Source organism: Branchiostoma lanceolatum, chromosome 5, assembly GCF_035083965.1.
Source record: "Branchiostoma lanceolatum isolate klBraLanc5 chromosome 5, klBraLanc5.hap2, whole genome shotgun sequence".
In the NCBI taxonomy this organism is placed as follows: Eukaryota; Metazoa; Chordata; class Leptocardii; order Amphioxiformes; family Branchiostomatidae; genus Branchiostoma; species Branchiostoma lanceolatum.
The window spans coordinates 22,282,248-22,301,452 of record NC_089726.1 but is presented as its reverse complement, the minus strand read 5'-3'; the positions used below and the strand labels follow the sequence as shown (position 1 = coordinate 22,301,452).

Sequence of the window (19,205 nt, the reverse complement as noted above, 5' to 3'; positions counted from 1 at the left end):
TCGAAAAGAGATAGCTGTGGGGGGGGGGGGGCTTTCAGGTACAATGAGCTGTACATAGCGAAATGAGCACGTGCATAGCGTGTCTTCTCTGTCACGACCAGGGGAAGAGTAGCTCAACTGTTAGAGATCACTTTCACCTTTCAGTGAACATCGCATTTATCACCCCATCATCTAATGTCATCTTATTGCCTTGTATTTGCATAAAAAATGTACGCGAGATATGTACAAAATGATTTATGTCAAATAATATCCACATTTACTAAACTTCAAAATGCTGCAAAAACGAAATCCCAATTATTCACCATTATGGAATCATTATTTTTCTCAATAATTAAGCAACTTCATTTGCCTAACTGATACATATCGACATTCCTATCTTTCTCAGTTACATACTTTCCATGTTTGAGAGTCCCGTCATTAAATACATCAGGTTTCTAAACCTGCCTGCCGAAGTGCCTAGGACAGTGACTGGCCCCTCGCTCCTCTCCGTCACGCACGACCCTCATACAGCACGACCCTGAACCATGGCTTGTCTGAAATATCATTAGATATGCAAATAGCTCCGGATTTGCATAATCATATGATTATGTAAATCATCACTTGAGCTATGTGAATGTAAAAATAATGACGATCCACAAAACCCTGTTATTTTCTTCCCAATTCTACAAAAAAATCGGCCCCTGCAGTTAAAAAAAACACTAGGGGGCCCAAACCGTGACAACTTACTCTCCCCTTCCAAGAGCTATCTACCAATCAAAAACGATAACCATAGCTTGCTCAGAACACGAGATATCAAAATCGTATGGTCCACTGCAGTATCATCACAGGCCGCTAGGGGGCCCAAAATCTTTAGCCTCTACCAGGCTCAGCGCGATCGCTGGGAAAATCGTAGAAATCGGCCAAATAGAGTGAATAGTATGCCAGGGGTAGTCCGCTATACAGTGAAGCTCAATAGTAGATCGCCTATTGAGCTTCACTATATAGCGGACTACCCCTGGCATACTATTCACCTTATTTGGCCGATTTCTACTATTTTCCCAGCGATCGCGCTGAGCCTGGTAGAGGCTACACAATCTTATCATTTTGAAGTCTCATCAAGACCTACATGTACATGTACCCACAAACTAAATATCAAGACAATCCACTGGGGAATTCTAGAGTTATCGTGTTCAGGCACACACGCAGACACCCACACCCTTCTTGGCAAAGGTAACTACTCTTACTGATGAATGAACTACAAATATAGAACAAGGTCCAGTGTTCATGCGCAAAAATGTCAAATTTTATTGTCCCTAAAGGTAGACAAAGTAGTAATGATTTAAGCTTGGTAACTATTTTCTTCTTCACACAAATCCAAAACAGACAATAATCTAAGCTACAAGCTTATACCAGTATTATATAAACATGGTTACCAATAATGTATCTGAAGTACATGTACAAAAACTTTTAAAGTCATATGTAACATTTTGTTGTTTCCTTCAGCCTGTATCTCAATGTGTCTACATGTACAATGTAATATACTATGCCCTTAGAAAAGCATACAGGAAACAATCTGGACATTTTGCTGTTAACAAATCATTTGCAAGCAACACAGTAAGTAAAGTCCCCATTTTCGTATGAATATGTTTAGATATTGGAGGGGCAACCAGTAAATGTATAAGTTGCTCATAAATAAAGGAAGAGTAATCTTTTCAAATGCTCATACAGTAAGGATAAGAGACAAGTTGTCCTTCAAGAACAAATTGGTTCTGCTTTAGGTGATCTGGTGTCATTACAAAACAGTAAAGACAAATAGTCATGCCTTCAAGTACATGTACATCGTTCAAGAACCGCACCCTTCCATTGGTCAGGACTTAAGAATCAGGGAGGGGTTGTTCGAGCTCAGAGCCCTGAGCAGTGAGAGGTTTTGTTACACAGACTAACATTTATGCCACCCTAACAAAATCTTTTGACTCTCAGACTCAAAGAAACAGAACAGGACAAGAACAACTGGAAAACTTCATGTCAAGGAAACAGTAAGCATCTTTACTAGCGTCACTGTCACCTACACGTATTGACACCCAAGTGACCCTTAGCTCTTGCACTTCAAGATTATGTATTCTTTTGTTTGTCCAGCCATCTACAGATTACAATGTTTGTATGATGAGTTTCCTCTTCCCGTCGTGAGAGAACCTGTTGGTCCTGAAAACGTCGCTCTCGTAGAAGGCTGACAGGTTGTGGATCCCGATCTGCCGAGCCTGGCGGGATAGACAAAGAAATGTGAGAAACGTTATGAGAGTCTGGGGCCCCTAAGAAAATTATTTTCATGTGATAAGGATGAAATTAAAACCCAGGTAAATAAGGTAAGGTAAAAATCCAGGTTAAAAAAAACACACACCAAAACAAAAACAATCTCTCGCTTATATCCTCCTTTTTGTTCTTAACCATCTAAAGCCTTCCTTAGATCGTGAAATTTGTGTTTACTACCAACTCAGTCTGACTTTATAATTTTGCATGTAGATTTTTCAAATTGAATGTAAAATCTATACTGACATGCAATTTTACATGTAACCAAAATTTCTAGCACAAACTAACTCAAAAGTCCGGACCTGAACCTCTGAACCTGAACTGAGGTACACAGCACTAGCCACAAAGCTACTTTGGTAAGGACAGTTGTAACACAACCAGAATGCCCACCTTGTCCTGGAGATCCTTCTCGGAGACCTCGACGTAGTCCTGGTCCGTGCCGTAGCGGTTCCTGTGGAAGGAGTGCTGCTCCTGCACCAGCTGCCGCAGGATGAAGAACAGCAGCTCATTGTTGTCTCGCCGGAACGCCAGGTAGCGGGCAAAGTTCTGCGGAGAAATATACAATGTGTTTGTACTGGAAAGGCGGGGTATAAGAAGGGTAGTTGCACTGAAATGCTAAGTAAAAGCCTGAATTCTGTGGACCAAACAAAATACCAGTGAAATTAAATGTGCCTGAATGCAGTTTCATCCAGACATCCGACTAAAAAAAACTACCACTCAGTACAACTTCAGTACAACTTCAGTACAATCCCAGTACAACTTCAGTGCAATCCCAGTAAAACTTCAGTGCAATCCCAGTACAACTTCAGTACAATCCCAGTTCAACTTCAGTACAATCCCAGTACAACTTCAGTACAATCCCAGTACAATCCCAGTACAACTTCAGTACAATCCCAGTACAATCCCAGTACAACTTCAGTACAATCCCCCACCTTTCTCATGCTCCTCATGACGCTGTACTTCTGTGTGTCGATGAAGCTCTCCAGCATGACGCGGATCGCCATGTTGACGTCGTCCTCGTTCACGTAGTCGCGCAGGTGCATGCGGGCATGTGCCTCCGCCATGCGGATCATGGACTCGATGTGTCGCACCGTGATCGGAACGCTACCTGTGGCCTGGAGGATCGGATATCAACATTAGTATACAGGGGTTTCTCAAGAAAAAGGGGGAGCATTGAGAGGGAGCGGAGTGACCAAGTGTGGGATGGAGTCTCCCCCGTTCCACAGTGTGGAGTTTTAGAAAATTTTAAATTAAAATGGGACATTCTTTGGCTTCCTGAGAAGCAAAATTACTGTCAGACAGGTCACATATGAAGACTGTGCCCACATGTGACCTAGTAGCATCCCTGGTCAATCAGAATTTTATGCTTGTCAGAGAATCTGAAATGTGTAAGGGGGCACATGGTCAGGGCATGAGGGTGCTCTGCCCCTGTTCCCCACTTTAGATGAACACCTGGTATGGAACATATTTACATCAGGGTCAAGCGATCAAATTGAAAAAAAAATTTAATCAAATTGTACAAAAAAATCTGAGGTGAAGATATAGGGGCTTTAAGTTAAAATCCTCCCACACCATTATTGATGTATAGGGCAGTGCCCATCTCCGTTTCATAGCCCTGGGCCACACTGTTGTGCAATCACTGTAGCAGGGGGCTAGTCCACTGACAGTGAAGTGTGTTTAACTTCCATACTGTTTCACAAGTATGTACCAATTTTATAAAGTCTTTGGTATGACTCAATGCGCCTCTTGTCCAGAGATGCCCTACCCGGGGCTTGAACCCGGGCCTTCTGATCCAAGTAATTGGAACCAGATGTGGTGAGAGACAAAGGCGCAGGCCACTACACCACAGGGACACCCCATAGGGGCTTACATAATAAAGAATTATTTGTTTTCAGCTTGAAAAAAGCAAACAAACATACTATGGCAGAAAACCAACTTATCCGGGTACTACCAGTGTACAGTAGATGCACATAATTGTTGAAAATCACTAAAAGTGCAGTTTTTGTGTATCTATGTATTTCATTCATGAAAAGACACCGATATTGAAGATTAAAAACACTGGCAGACTGTATGCTTCTATGATAATAATTATTTATTCTTTTTATTAACAGAAAAAATATCATCAAAGTAAGTATTTTCAAGTGACAGCAGGCGGATTTAGAGTGTTATGTACTTTTATTTAATGTAACTGCAGTTCCCTGCAGTACCTCTGTATCCTGCTAGCAGGAGCAATTGATTAACTTGGTGAGGCCTAAACACTAAAAAAAAAAGAAGAAGTTTTCTAAGTCTGACCATGGACTCCCTGCGCAGGTCTGAGTACATCCGTGCGACCTTGTCCTGGTCCATGTTGTGTAGTTTGGGGCGAACCTTCTCCTTACTGTACATGATGTACTTCTTAAGAAGTTCCTGAGGAACAGGGTCTACTCCTGTCGTAGTCGGAGGCATCTCCTAAAGACAAGGCACACATCAGCGTCTGCTTGACACAATTTAACACGTCTGTTAAACAGAATTTCAGTATCATAACATAACATTACCAAATGAATACAATCTCTGTATTATGGTTACAGTAATACAGTCCAACATCATCAATATTTTTGAGGGATCATCATTTAAAGTTGAAGTTGGGGGCATCTCCTAAAGAAGAAGCAACAGAACTTCTGTACAATACTAGTACTAGACCAGAACAATTTCTGTTTGATTTCTCCAAGTACAGTTACAGCACTACAATCCAACACCACAAACTACTAGTACCTTGAAATGTCTTACCACAGGACATCACTAGAAAGAAATTACGGAATTGTACATGCATGCAGAATAGTTCTAACATTTTTCCTTCAGCACCTTGGAACAGAGAGACAAACATTCCAGGCAACATTATTCTGCTACTTGGAGTATTGAATTTCCTTTAAATAAACACAATCCTAAACAATCGTACCGGCTGTGTATCTGTGTCCTCCCCACTGTTGGAGGGGTGGTGTCTGATGTGACTGTTGACAACAAATCTGGCCAACAGCTCGTCCTGCAGTAAACAAACAAACAAACAACATTACACCTTTATTAACAAACATGTCATACAAATACATCTTTATCAACAAACATATCATGCAAATAATCATCATTTGACTGATATATATCTTTCAAACTAGGATGACTTTGGCTTCAGGAAAACACTATAGACTTCGCAATTTTCAAATAATGTTTTAAGTGACTGTCACAAATCTCTGTAACTGCATGTTCCTGCATTCTCGGATAAGATATCACAATATCAAAGGAAAAATTATTTTCCAAACCACTACCAAACTCTGCTGTACACCCGGTTCCTTCCAGAGACTGCGGTTATACCAGCAATATAGATGTAGAACTGATACAGAAGCTGGTGTGTTATGCCAAAGAGCAGTTATACCAGCTATATACATATAGAAAACAACACGGTGTATTCCGTATCGCCCGAGGTATCGGCCCGACCACCGAAGGCCGATGCGACCCGCAGGAGGGTCCGGACTTTGGGTGATGCGGAATACACAGTGTTGTATTTTATTTTTGTCATACCCAGCCGAAAAACACACATTGCAAAATGCGCCTCAAGTTGAGTTGTGTCCTCGAACAAAAAAAATCGTAACAACATCATTTCCGACCTCCGAATCAGGTATTTGTATTTATGTCATGCCTGGGCCTGATACGGGTGGTCCGGACCGTGTGATAACTATCCGGATCACATAGGGTTCGGAAGTGTTATCACACAGGCTTCCGTAGAATATTTCGAACGCATTTCAAGCGCGCCGGTTGTGCGGCCGTCGGAAATTCGAATACCGGATTCGGAGATTGGAATCAATGTTGCTACAGTTTCTTGTTCGAAGACACAAAACTCCCTCAACTTCTGGCGCATTCCGCATTGAAATGTGTGTTTTCTCGGGTGGGTATGACCAAGGTATGACATAAATAAAATACAACACGTTGTATTCCGCATCACCCTCGGTCCCAGCCCTCCCGCGGATCAGATCGCCCTTCGGCCTACGGCCGTCGGGCGATCCGACCCGCGGGAGGGCTGGTACCTCGGGTGATACGGAATACCCCGTGTTGTATTCTATATTTACCACAGCGGCGCAACAGGTGCACTCGAAATACATTCTAAATATTTCATGGAAGCCCGTGTGATACAAGTAGAGCCCCGTGTGATACAGAAAATTATCACACGATGCGGAACACCCATAAAGAACGCTTTCGCGGCCCAGGTATGACATAAATGTAGATACAGACCTGTACAGGGTCGACTGTGTCCCTCACCACACACAGGATGTCAAATCTGGACAGGATCGGCTCAGGGAGGTCAACCTAGAACAACGTCACAGAATTTTAAAAATAGCACCTAAATACTAGTAAAGGCCATGAAAAATGGATTTACTAGAACCATGACACTAATGTATTTAAGTATTAAGTACTAATGCCAAGGACTTCATCAAGGAAACAACATTCTTGTTATCTTACCCCATTTCTGCCTAGCAGTAGTACACGGCTCACAGACTTAGTCTTAATCATAGTTATAAATGAGCAAGTATATACTTCAGAGACATTGTTCAGGGCTGGCTCTGGCTTTAATTTTTTTCTCCATCCCACTCATTGTTTGGGAGACCATGCTATCTATTTTCTTATCAAGTGTATCATTTTAGGCTTAGATACATTTTTATCAAGTTCATGTCATCAAATTCAGATGTTTGGACAGACAGTGAAATTTTTGTCCGTCTCAATAAGCAAATTCTTGACGGAAGGACAGGTCCTAAAACAGCCCTGCCGTTCTTACAACCCTTTGTATCATTGGTATTAAGATGCGTCCTTGCAACAGACCAGGTCTTACATTTTCAGCGAAGGTTAGGGAGGGGTCGTAACGGCCTCCGATGGGGTTGGATGCGGCGAGGATGGAGCAGCGCGCCTGTAGGGACGTGACGATGCCGGCCTTGGAGATGGAGATGGTCTGCTGTTCCATGGCCTCGTGGATACTGGTGCGGTCAGCGTCATTCATCTACAGAGATACAGTAACATGTCAGTCTAGAGGCCGGGTCAAAATTATGCCTTCCCAACAACAAGACTTACTAACCAATCAAAAATTGTGATCATAGCTTGTCCAGAACACGAGATATCAAAACTAGAAGTTCCTCTGCAGTACCATAACAAGAAGCTAGGGGGCCCAAAATCAATCATTTCAAGGTCCCATAAAGACCTCCCCACCTCCCAAATATGAATACAATCCATCCAGGCACTATTGAGTTATCGTGTTGACAGACAGTAGGATAGACAGACCCACGCATGAATGCGGTCGAAAACATAACCTTCTTGGCAAAGGTAATAACATCCCTAAGAATGATATTTCACTCAGTTGTCACAAACTTTGGGTTTAATACCTGAAAACCTTGACTCAGAAGAAATGCTAGCACCGCTTCAACTTTTTTCTTTCACTTGCTCACTCAGACACACACGCACACACATACACACCCACACCCACACACAAACACACACACACACACACACACACACACACCTTCACTCCCATTCTCACCTTGTCAAACTCATCGATCAGACAGACGCCCCTGTCGGCCAGCACCAGTGCTCCGGCCTCCAGTGTCCACTCCCTGCTGACCGGGTTCCGCTGGACGTACGCTGTCAGACCCACTGCTGACGCACCCTGACCTGAAAGCGGTAAGGTCAAGGTTTAGTACGTCATTTTGATAATTCCAAGGACAACAAAAAGGAAGTGTCCCGCCCCTGTGATGACTGATATGTGGTGATGCTGATGATTAACTACACATCTATATCAATATAAATTTCAAAGATATTAACTCAATAAGCAGTGAATTTGACCTGAATTTAGCAGTAATTTGTAACTCATGTGTATCTGGATGAGGTGCAGGGTTCGAAACCCAGCCTAGCCATCAGAGTTCTAAGCATTGATACGCATCCTACTGGTATGTGCTGCAGTATTTCAACTGATCAAAAAACTCCCAAACTGAAAACATTTTCTCTAAGTCAGAAAAGCAAAAATGAACTGTATTTAAGTCATGTTTTCAGGTTAAAGATGCATAGACGCCTGCCCATAAAAGTGCAGACATTTTCAAGTTCAAACATTACCTGTAGTGAAGACAGGTCTGTGTGCCGTCTTCTCCACGTACTTGAGGAACTGAGACTTGGCCGTCCCCGGGTCTCCACAAAGCAGGACGTTAATGTCTCCTCGCACCTTGTGCTTCTGGCCTGAACACACAGAAAATAAATCAAGTCATTTAGTTCAGATGTTAGTTACTCTGTGCACCATTCAGTCAGACAATACTGTAAATGCAGAAATTTTCCTGGTGGTTTAATGTTCATGGTTTTCGCGGTAAACTCATTATCGCGAACAACAATTGGAGACAGCAGATTTCAAGAATACTTTTAAAAACAGCAGACAGAAAGTTGTGATGACAGTTCTGCAAGTGCCACCGTACCTGGATTCTTGGCTTCTCCCCCAAACAGTGCCAGAGCCAGGGCCCTCTTGATGTCATCATGTCCATAAATGGAAGGAGCCATGCTGGCAAATATCTGTAAGAAAAGAAAGGCAACATTAAATACTACACTGATGTGGAAAATGACCCTGGAATAAGCAAGTTCAAATTCTAGTTCAAGGCGAATTATGTAAATGCTTTTTGAGTTCGCAGTACATGGTCAACTGTTCGCAGTTTCCATGGTTACCTCTGTGAATATCCCATATTTTCCCTACAGCAAAATCAAATCCCCGTGAACTACCTAAATGCATTTATAGTAAATGTGTTTGTTGCACACATGTCCTACCCTCTCTCCGATACGTTCGTCCTTGGACAGCGCCACGATGGCCTTGACGTCGTCGTCGGTCAGACTGCTGACCGCCAGTTTGTCGTCCTTCTTGGTGATGTAGTTGGCCTGGATGACGGTAGCGAACACGGGAAAACCGTTCGCCATGTTCAGGGAGCCGTCATAGTTGTTGTGGTAGATACCAGTCAGTTCCTATAGAACAATGAAAGAGACAAAAAGTGTTGGAAATCCAGTTGACTGATAACCACTAATCAGTAACTTAGGCCATGTCAGTGTTCTCGCCAGCCTGAAATTTTTACCCGTCATTGCAATTTTGCTTCCGGGAACCGGAGGCGTGACCATTGTAGGGGGGTCCGGGGGTATTCCCGAGATTTTGAGATCTAGACCCTCTGAAACGCTATTTCCTGCATTTTGAGGGGCAAATTTCCTGGTAGAATAAGCTTAGTTTAATGACATGTCTTTCGGTGAAAAATTACACAAGGGTTTCAGGCTTAATTTTTTTGGGAGGCGTGCCGCATGCCGTCATCGCGGAAATATCGAATGTTCACAACTTCACGCACAAGCTACACTTCTATGTTGTATACAATCGGCAAAGAAAATAAAATTTAGCACAGCAAAACTTTATTACGTATCAGCTACGTCCTACAAAAAATACACACAGAATAAGTTGGCAAAAATAAAACACAACTTTTCAACACTTGATCCGTATGCGCCCTGTAATTATCAATTATAATGAGGAATTTGACACCCTACTTTGAGAAAGAACGCAATAAAGACGTCCATTTTTTTGTACCATGTTTTCCACGGTTAATTTCTCCGGTAACTGCACTGAATGTGTTCAAAAGTTGTCGATTCAAGCCTTCCAACAGCCGGTTCGTCGTGCGATCCTTGCGATTCCCTGCGATTCCCGCCATTCCCCTAACATCTCGCAAATTCACGCTTAGCTGAAATCTCGCAAGTAGCGAGACTCGCATGTCATTGGTCGTTTTTTCTTGACGCGACGGAGACGTGCGCTGTGATTGGTGGATTACAATATCTGACGCCTGTTTACCATTTCTTGCGCGGGAAGAAAGAATGTAATACTCAGCCGCCGCGGCTTGAACTTTAATACTGTTTACACAGATTACAGAAAGCCTGATTACTATAGGAGTATTTCTGAATTTTAAGGCTTCTTTGATGACAATAACTGACGGTGAACCGAGAGGGACAAAACAGAAATAAACGTCAGCCTGATGCGACCGGCCAAAACTGTAGTGGGGAGGGCGGCGCATGACGCCGAGTTTTCGGCGGCCACCAAATATTACTAGCAACCACCACGGCGCTCTCTGTGTGTTGCTGGGGTTGTCGCCGGCGGGCATTAGAAATGATCTAGATTGCCCTCGTCACAAACTTCCGCTGATCCTCTGGAGTTTTTGAAAATTCTAAGCTCTGTCTAAATATCTTCACACACCGATTTTTGTCCATTAAAAATGACGGGTTGGGCAAAAATTTTGTCCGTCATGAGCGACAAAAACCCATCAAATGACGGGAGGACGGGCGCTGGCGAGAACACTGGGCCATGTTGATTTGATTATATTGATGACATCTTCAGGGAACCCCAAGCATTCGAATAAAAAAAAAAGTTTGGCCCAAAAAAAAAAGTTGGCTTCATTATGACATCTATGATTGTGGTCAGGAAGAATGAACAAAAATTAACATAAAGAGTATGGTATACCAAAGTATAGATTCTTCATTTTTGTTCTTTCAAAACTCCATTTTGACTTTGGAAGTGACTTTGGCATTCTATGACATAAGTATCCATTTCCTGAAACATTTTTTGCAATTTACATAACTTTTAATTAACTTTTTGTGTGACACCATAAACTAGTGACCCAACAAACAAAAGCTGCCAAACAGAATCATCTCCAATCAACAGTACGGAAGGGTGTAGCTTACGATCTCGTCCCCGGGTTTGCAGGAGTCCACGAGGTCGGCAAGCAAGATGGCGTCCTTGGAGCGCGGGAGCCGGCCAGCAGCGACCTTTCCCGGACTCTCCTGGATGGTGATTCGCTGGTAGTTTTGGTACACAGTCTGGGAACAGGAAATAAAATCAACATGACTGTCTCTTAATATGATTCTTATCATGTACGACTTAACACTGGTCTCTTTAGGTTTGACAGAAAAAAACAATTCTCTACAAATGTGGATTTCTGGAAATGTGGAATCGCCAACAAGCCTCCAGAGCAAAAAAAGCCTAAAAAATGATTCTAAAATCAAGGTACTGTGAATGCAGAAATGTTTGCGGTTGTTTTATGTTTGCGGTTTTTGTGGTTAACTCTTTACCGCAAAACCATTGCGAAAAGCCGTTCCATTGTGTTACTGTAACACAAGTTCGTACACAAACTCAAAATCACCTTGAACACTCCATTTTTTCTTTACGGCGAAATTAAATCCCTGCGAACATTTCTGAATATACTGTATATTGAGGTATGACAAAAACAAATGTTTTCAGGGAAGAAGTCTCTTCCATATGACAGTAAATGATACTTAAATTTATAGCCCAAAGTTGAAATGTATATTCTAGTCAGGCTTTAATAATGGTAGCCATGTTGTTTGTTAAATGAGGTTCCAAAAGTAACCATCATTATCAAAAATAAACCTCCTTAGGGGATTGAAAATGTTCGAATATTTTTCCTGTAAGTCCTACCTGTTCCATGTTGATTTCAAATGGCCCGATGGACTGGCACTCCGGACACGACCCCGGCTTGACCTCCTGGTTCTGCGTCTGGTAGAACGGGCCTAGCACGAAGCTGCACTTGGTACAGTCGTACTTGATCATGGACAGCTGGGGCAGGATTCCCGTCGTGCTGGTCACCACACCGCTGGTACGGATCAGCTGGTTCAGATGCAGCTGTCTGTGGAGCAAACTCCGATGTTTAACATTCTTGTTGTTGTGTAACTCTATAACCAATACAAAGTTGGTGCCAGAAGGCTACCCCAACGGGAAACATTTACAACTCTACAACAATCAGTCTTATGCAGCTTGTACTTACTGTACAAAAACTGGTGTGAAGTGACTAAAGGTTATTCACCATTTATATGAACAATGAGAGAAATCCCATGAAAAAAAACTTTCTTTACTTGAAAACTTCACATTTAAAGGCTACAGCATTTCTTAAATATCCTCCATTTATCTTATGTTGCATTTACTACCATTTGTAGTGTGAAGGACGTTTTTACAATCTGCAGTTTGGATGGAAGCTGCAAGGGGAATACCATTACTCCAAAAATTGATGGATCTTGATCAAGACGTTTATTGAAATGATCCCTCACCTGTTTAAGTTGTCTTCTGACTCAAAGACTAAACTTGACACTCAACATCTTGTCACTCTCTCACCTGAGTGATCTCAGCTCCTCCACCAATGGCAGCTCAGCGATGCGTACGTGGATCTCCTTGGCGATGTGGTCGTACTTGGGGAACATCGACAGCACGACTTCCTTCGCCGCCTCGTCCAGAATCTTCAGCATCTCGGCGGGCGCCTCGGGGAGGAAGTACGCCAGGACCTGCTCCTCATTGGCCAGGATGTTGTAGTCGATCACCAGGCTCTCCTTGTTGTCTGGGAAACAGAAACAAAGACAATCAGAGATGGCAGACTTGACCACCTTACCCATAATGCTTTGTGGGCCCTTTTAGACCACCAACAAAAACACACAGACACACACACATACAGATACAGTAACACACACACACACACATACCAAAAACAATACTTCACTCCCTTGGGATGAAGTAACATGTTGGCCAAAGGTATCCCTACTTCTCTTTTTTTTCTGGACCCAAAAACAAAACTTCAATTGTAAAGATGTATTTGGTATCTCCTTAAAGACTCGTCATTAGTTTGCAGGATCATCTTATCAAAATCAATTTACAAATGGATATTGGTGATAATTTTTCTATAAGTATACGGGTGTTTAAGTGTTGAAGTAAAATACCAGATTTTACTTCAAGTTTGACTTGCTGTACAAAATTACAATGTATGTTATGTTATTTATCTACATATTTACCAATAACAGCACTGAGTCAGAAATAATCTTGCCATCCTGAAAATGTCATACTCATAGTACTGTTATTTCTTTCAACTTTAATCTGTACTCGACTGTAGTAATTTTGTACTCACTTTCGCACATCTTCCTGATCTTCTCGCGGTAGACGTTCTTGCCGGTCTCGTCGCAGTAAGAGCGCAGGAAGTTTTTGAAGCGGTTGTAGATCTCCAGGCGTGGCGCCGCCATGGAAACCCACTCCCGCACGGAGTGCCCCTTCATGTCCTCCAGGTTCTCTATACTCTCTATCATCTGTGGGAAGGAGGGAAGAAGTGAAGGAACAAATGAACAAATAAAATGGAGTGCCCCTTCATGTCCTCCACTAGTATCTGTGAGAAGGAGGGAAGGAATGAAGGAAGGTTTGTCCCTTCATGTCCTCCAGGTTCTCTATACTCTCAATCATCTGTGAGAAGGAGGGAAGAAATGAAGGAACAAATGAACAAATAAAATGGAGTGCCCCTTCATGTCCTCCAGATTCTCTACTAGTATCTGTGAGAAGGAGGGAAGGAATGAAGGAAGGTTTGTCCCTTCATGTCCTCCAAGTTCTCTATAATCTCTTTCATCTGTGGGAAGGAGGGAAGAAATGAAGGAACAAATGAACAAATAAAATGGAGTGCCCCTTCATGTCCTCCAGATTCTCTACTAGTATCTGTGAGAAGGAGGGAAGGAATGAAGGAAGGTTTGTCCCTTCATGTCTTCCAGGTTTTCTATACTCTCTATCATCTGTGAGAAGGAGGGAAGAAATGAAGGAACAAATGAACAAATAAAATGGAGTGCCCCTTCATGTCCTCCAGATTCTCTACTAGTATCTGTGAGAAGGAGGGAAGGAATGAAGGAAGGTTTGTCCCTTCATGTCCTCCAAGTTCTCTATAATCTCTATCATCTGTGGGAAGGAGGGAAGAAATGAAGGAACAAATGAACAAATAAAATGGAGTGCCCCTTCATGTCCTCCAGGTTCTCTACTAGTATCTGTGAGAAGGAGGGAAGGAATGAAGGAAGGTTTGTCCCTTCATGTCCTCCAAGTTCTCTATAATCTCTATCATCTGTGGGAAGGAGGGAAGAAATGAAGGAACAAATGAACAAATAAAATGGAGTGCCCCTTCATGTCCTCCAGGTTCTCTATCACCTGTGAGAAGGAGGGAAGGAATGAAGGAAGGTTTGTCCCTTCATGTCCTCAAGGTTCTCTATAATCTCTATCATCTGTGGGAAGGAGGGAAGAAATGAAGGAACAAATGAACAAATAAAATGGAGTGCCCCTTCATGTCCTCCAGGTTCTCTACTAGTATCTGTGAGAAGGAGGGAAGGAATGAAGGAAGGTTTGTCCCTTCATGTCCTCAAGGTTCTCTATAATCTCTATCATCTGTGGGAAGGAGGGAAGAAATGAAGGAACAAATGAACAAATAAAATGGAGTGCCCCTTCATGTCCTCCAGGTTCTCTACTAGTATCTGTGAGGAGGGAAGGAATGAAGGAAGGTTTGTCCCTTCATGTCCTCCAAGTTCTCTATAATCTCTATCATCTGTGGGAAGGAGGGAAGAAATGAAGGAACAAATGAACAAATAAAATGGAGTGCCCCTTCATGTCCTTCAGGTTCTCTACTAGTATCTGTGAGAAGGAGGGAAGGAATGAAGGAAGGTTTGTCCCTTCATGTCCTCAAGGTTCTCTATAATCTCTATCATCTGTGGGAAGGAGGGAAGAAATGAAGGAACAAATGAACAAATAAAATGGAGTGCCCCTTCATGTCCTCCAGATTCTCTACTAGTATCTGTGAGAAGGAGGGAAGGAATGAAGGAAGGTTTGTCCCTTCATGTCCTCCAAGTTCTCTATAATCTCTATCATCTGTGAGGAGGGAAGAAATGAAGGAAGGAATAAAAGAATAACACAGAGAAGCCCTCTCTATCCTTGACAAATCTTTCTCTATAATATCTATCATTTGTCAAGAAAAAAAACACAGAAATAAATTAAATCTAGACATTTTGGAGGACGTTATATGACATACATGTATATTCTTAAATCTGTCATTTGGAAAAGAGTATTGTCGCTGAACACACCATTATCACTGTCCTAGCTCCCTGCTGTAGCGATTGCACAAAGTTGTGTGTTCAAAAACAAAGGTGGCCAAAGAGGTTTAAAACGGAGATTTTGCATAACTATCAACAACATTATCTTTCATCAAGCGAAAGTTTTGGAAAGGGTTAACACATGTTTGTTAGCATGTTAAGAATTAACATGCTAACTGATGTTTTCAGAGCGAATTTTAAGAGTGGCCGTTTCCCTACCTCCTCATCCTCCCCCTCCAACCCCTCGGCTGCCTTCTCGGCCAGTCGTCTCCTCCTCCTGGGTACCGCCTCATCCTCCTCATCACTCTCATCTGCAGGGAACCAAGGTCTTATCCAATCAGACAAGTAACATCAACTGTTATAATTCTCCCGGCTACTCTAATCCTGCCACATTAAAAACGATGTGAATCTGTTAATACAGCATAGTGCTGCGTACCTTAAACCCGGACCTGATCCGGACTGGACCTAACGTTTAGGTTCAAGTTCAATAAAACCTAAACATCTGGAAACAAGTCCGGACTTGAAAAAGATATCTCTCGCTTATACTCGCCTTTTTGTTTTAAACCATCTTAAACCTTCCTTAGATTGCGAAAATATACTTGGAAAATATGAAAACATTGTTGTTTTTGTGTTTATAAATGTTATTACTTACTGTATATAATTTCGCATGCATTGTAGTTTTCAAATTGCATGTAAAATATATGCCAATATGCAATTTTACATGTAACAGGAAAAAATCTTTTTTAGCACACATATGCCATGGGTTCAGGTCCGATTTTTACATTACAGACCCATGGTCTTATGCTACATGTACATGCCTACAAACAATATAGAGTCCCTTTTTTTTATCCCAGAGGTACTGGAATGCTAGCCTGAATTCAATCAAGCCTCCTGTGACCGCTCGCCGCCCTGTAACCGCCTCGCAACCCAAGAGGATAGAGAAACCCCCGGACAGCTGGAGTTTGCATTATACAGACTACTGGAATGCATTATCATCATTAGTCAGATACGGTGACAGTAGGCTTACAGTTCCATTTGTTGCCCGCATGGTGTGCACACTTGCGGCAATCTAAGAGTACCCGGCAGATTTTAGTTAGTGGACATTACCTTGTTCCATTACAGGAATAAGGACACAGTTCCTTGACTATTGTACAATGGAACTTTTACTATGTAAAATCACAAACCTTTGGGCCTTTTTATTACATAGGTTGGGGGTAAATTACATTAAACAACCTGGGAGTCTACTTATTGCATTCTAAATGCGTTCTCTTTCTCTTTAAATGAAATATTCAACATACCATACAGTAGGCCCCTCCGCATACGCCCGGAAATGCGGCCCTCCTCACGATCCCGTTTCCGTAGCTCCCGTTCCACCTCAGCACGCTCGCCGAACGAGAGTTCAGAGTACTCATCATTATCGTCCAGGCCCTCACGGTCATACACGTCGAGCTCTGGGATTGGTCGGTAATCCCTGCAGTTCACAACCAATGGAAATGTAGGTAACAAACCTCGTAATGTACAAAACTACATACCAATGTATCTAATATTTGGTCTTTAATTTTCAGAAATAGTCAATATGAACTACTAATCTCCAGGCAGATGGACAGTTGTAAATGTTTCTGCCTGGCCTGCTTGTATAACAGCCCTCTACTCTAAGTACACCACTCACTCACACTACACCACCAATTAAATATCAACATATCAAAAGAAACTTGACAACATCTGCTTCAGATAGACTGGGATACCTTGAGTACCTTAGTATACGAAACAGATACTGCCCCCAGAATCTTGATGCCAAAAATTACAGCTAGATGCCTACAACTCTATAGGCTCACAAAGCTGAACGATGCAAACAAAATGTTACTGATCAAAAATGTCATTCTACAGACCATTTAACTGGCATTGAGTGTTTCACCCAGAACCGAGAGGTCCCGGGTTCGAAACCCCGATATGCACTGATGTTGTGCCTTTGGGAAAGGCACTCAACACGACTTTCCTTACTTCACCCAGGTGTGAATGGGTACCTGACTTCGGTTGGGGAAGGTCGTATTGAGGTCACCTGCTGGCGCAGAATGGCAGCCGCCCAGACCCTTGCAACAGTTCCACAAAGTGCAAGTGTGGAGCAAATATGTATCTGTTCTGTATTATATGATTGAAAACCCTGCAGCAATTCACCACTGGCTGCCATTGCACGGGTAATGTCTGGCAAAAAAAACATTATTATTACAGTACAGACCATTGCATGCCTCACAAAAAGTCATTCTACAGTACTGACGTTTCCATACGATCTCCAAACAGTTCCTCCCCATCCTCCTCCTCCTCGGCCAGGATGGGCGCCTCCTCGTTGCCTAGCAACCCCTCCGACTCATCCTCGAAGGGCGGGAGGTCGCGGGTGGGGCTTGTGCCACGACTGGGGCTGGTGCGGGGGCTCCCCACCGGTGGGGAGAAGGGCTCTGAACGCTCTGAGGATTGATCCTGTTGGGAACAGATATAAATAAGTAATAAGTTTATTGCAAGTACATGCATGAAGGCGACTTGTGTAACAGTGGGGTTCAAGCGCCTCCAACTGACTAGTTTAACTGGTCTAGACCTTTTAGCCTAGTGGTTAACTTAATAAGGCGTGCGTGCCTGTGATCTGGCTGCCCGGTTTCGACGTGGGTTTGAATCCCGGGGGCCGGGATCACTTGTTGTTTCTACTCGCTCCTTCGTTTCACTTGCAAGTACATGAAACAAAGATATAATGATGACAAAAATTACAATATAAAGAACTGGCTCCAACAGTTAACTGAATTTTAGGAATCTAAAACATATACATCAACCTAGTTGCGTTGTAGTTACATGTAGGCTATGAATTACATGGAATCAAAACGTTCAATGTCATACATGCAGGCCTCAGTATAGGATTGGTCCTAGTTAAAAAGCAACAATTATATGGTCATCCTGATTTGTTATGATTTGTAAGGGCTCCCTTGGAAATCAGTTACTAAAGTTCACTGAATGGACCACCCTGAAGATTAGTAAATAAATAAATAAGTAAATATATCATAATTTGTATTAAATATTTGGTCCATAGTTAGAATGAGATACAATGGCTAGGTACCGGGGTTAACATTAAATACACAAGATTAACCTGATTTTAGGTTGGGACATTTCAACACAACTGTTGCTATAATGTTAGGTCTCTACAGTATGTCATATTGTCACTGCAGTGCATTGTGCTTTTAAACACAATGCACTGCAGTGACAATAGGAAATGGGTTGTATTCTATTTGTATTCAACATCTTAAACTAGCATAGCTGTGCATACATCAAATAACTGATACAGATATTTGTAAATTTTGAACTCAATTTGGAACTGTGGCTTGGAAGGATTTAAATTTCAGCTTTAAACATTAAATACCCCCAAAACAGCCTACCCGACTTTTAATTGATCGTAGAATCATATTTTCATCTTGGCGAAGGGATTACAAGATCATAATGCTCAGAGGTTTATATAACGTTACATTCGTAAAAATAGCACTGGCAAAAATGTCCGATGATTAAATTTTTTAACCATAGACAAGAAGTTGGTACAAAATACACAATGCTATTTACCTAGCTGCAACACGTGAACATTCAACCTTCTATTTTTCTACCCAAAACATGAAAGCAGTAACCGTAAAATCACTATATTCTATTCTGTATGTATACTACAACTTTCCCCTCCCTACTACACAAACTAAAACGTCATGCGGTCGCAATTAACACAAGAAAACTGGCAGAAACTCAACAGGTATACTCACAGCCATCTTGTCTTCTCGACGATTTTGCCGCGGTTTCTGCACACATGATCATTTTTCGCGGGAAATCTAGCTCATGAATATTCATAAGTAAAGGTGAAGAAAATAATTCTTCATTTAATGAGTGTTAAAGACGATCAAAAAAAGATTAATAAAGTATTGGCGATTAGAAATATGATCTGTTTGATA

General features: G+C 42.2%; 1 protein-coding gene across 1 annotated transcript; it reads right to left on the bottom strand.

Moving 5' to 3' along the window:
• Positions 1 to 1,260: 1,260 nt before the first annotated feature.
• Positions 1,261 to 19,147, bottom strand: LOC136435724 (DNA replication licensing factor mcm2-like). The gene is made up of 19 exons (XM_066429407.1): positions 19,020 to 19,147; positions 17,513 to 17,712; positions 16,536 to 16,708; positions 15,457 to 15,548; positions 13,257 to 13,431; positions 12,476 to 12,695; positions 11,786 to 11,993; positions 11,035 to 11,169; positions 9,100 to 9,291; positions 8,757 to 8,850; positions 8,407 to 8,526; positions 7,838 to 7,968; positions 7,139 to 7,303; positions 6,544 to 6,618; positions 5,222 to 5,305; positions 4,579 to 4,734; positions 3,219 to 3,401; positions 2,677 to 2,832; positions 1,261 to 2,237 (listed from the first exon to the last, which is right to left on the bottom strand). Exons 1-19 carry the CDS (start codon positions 19,023 to 19,025, stop codon positions 2,127 to 2,129), a joined length of 2,676 nt encoding a protein of 891 aa, XP_066285504.1. The 5' UTR covers positions 19,026 to 19,147; the 3' UTR covers positions 1,261 to 2,126.
• Between the last annotated feature and the right edge of the window lie 58 nt (positions 19,148 to 19,205).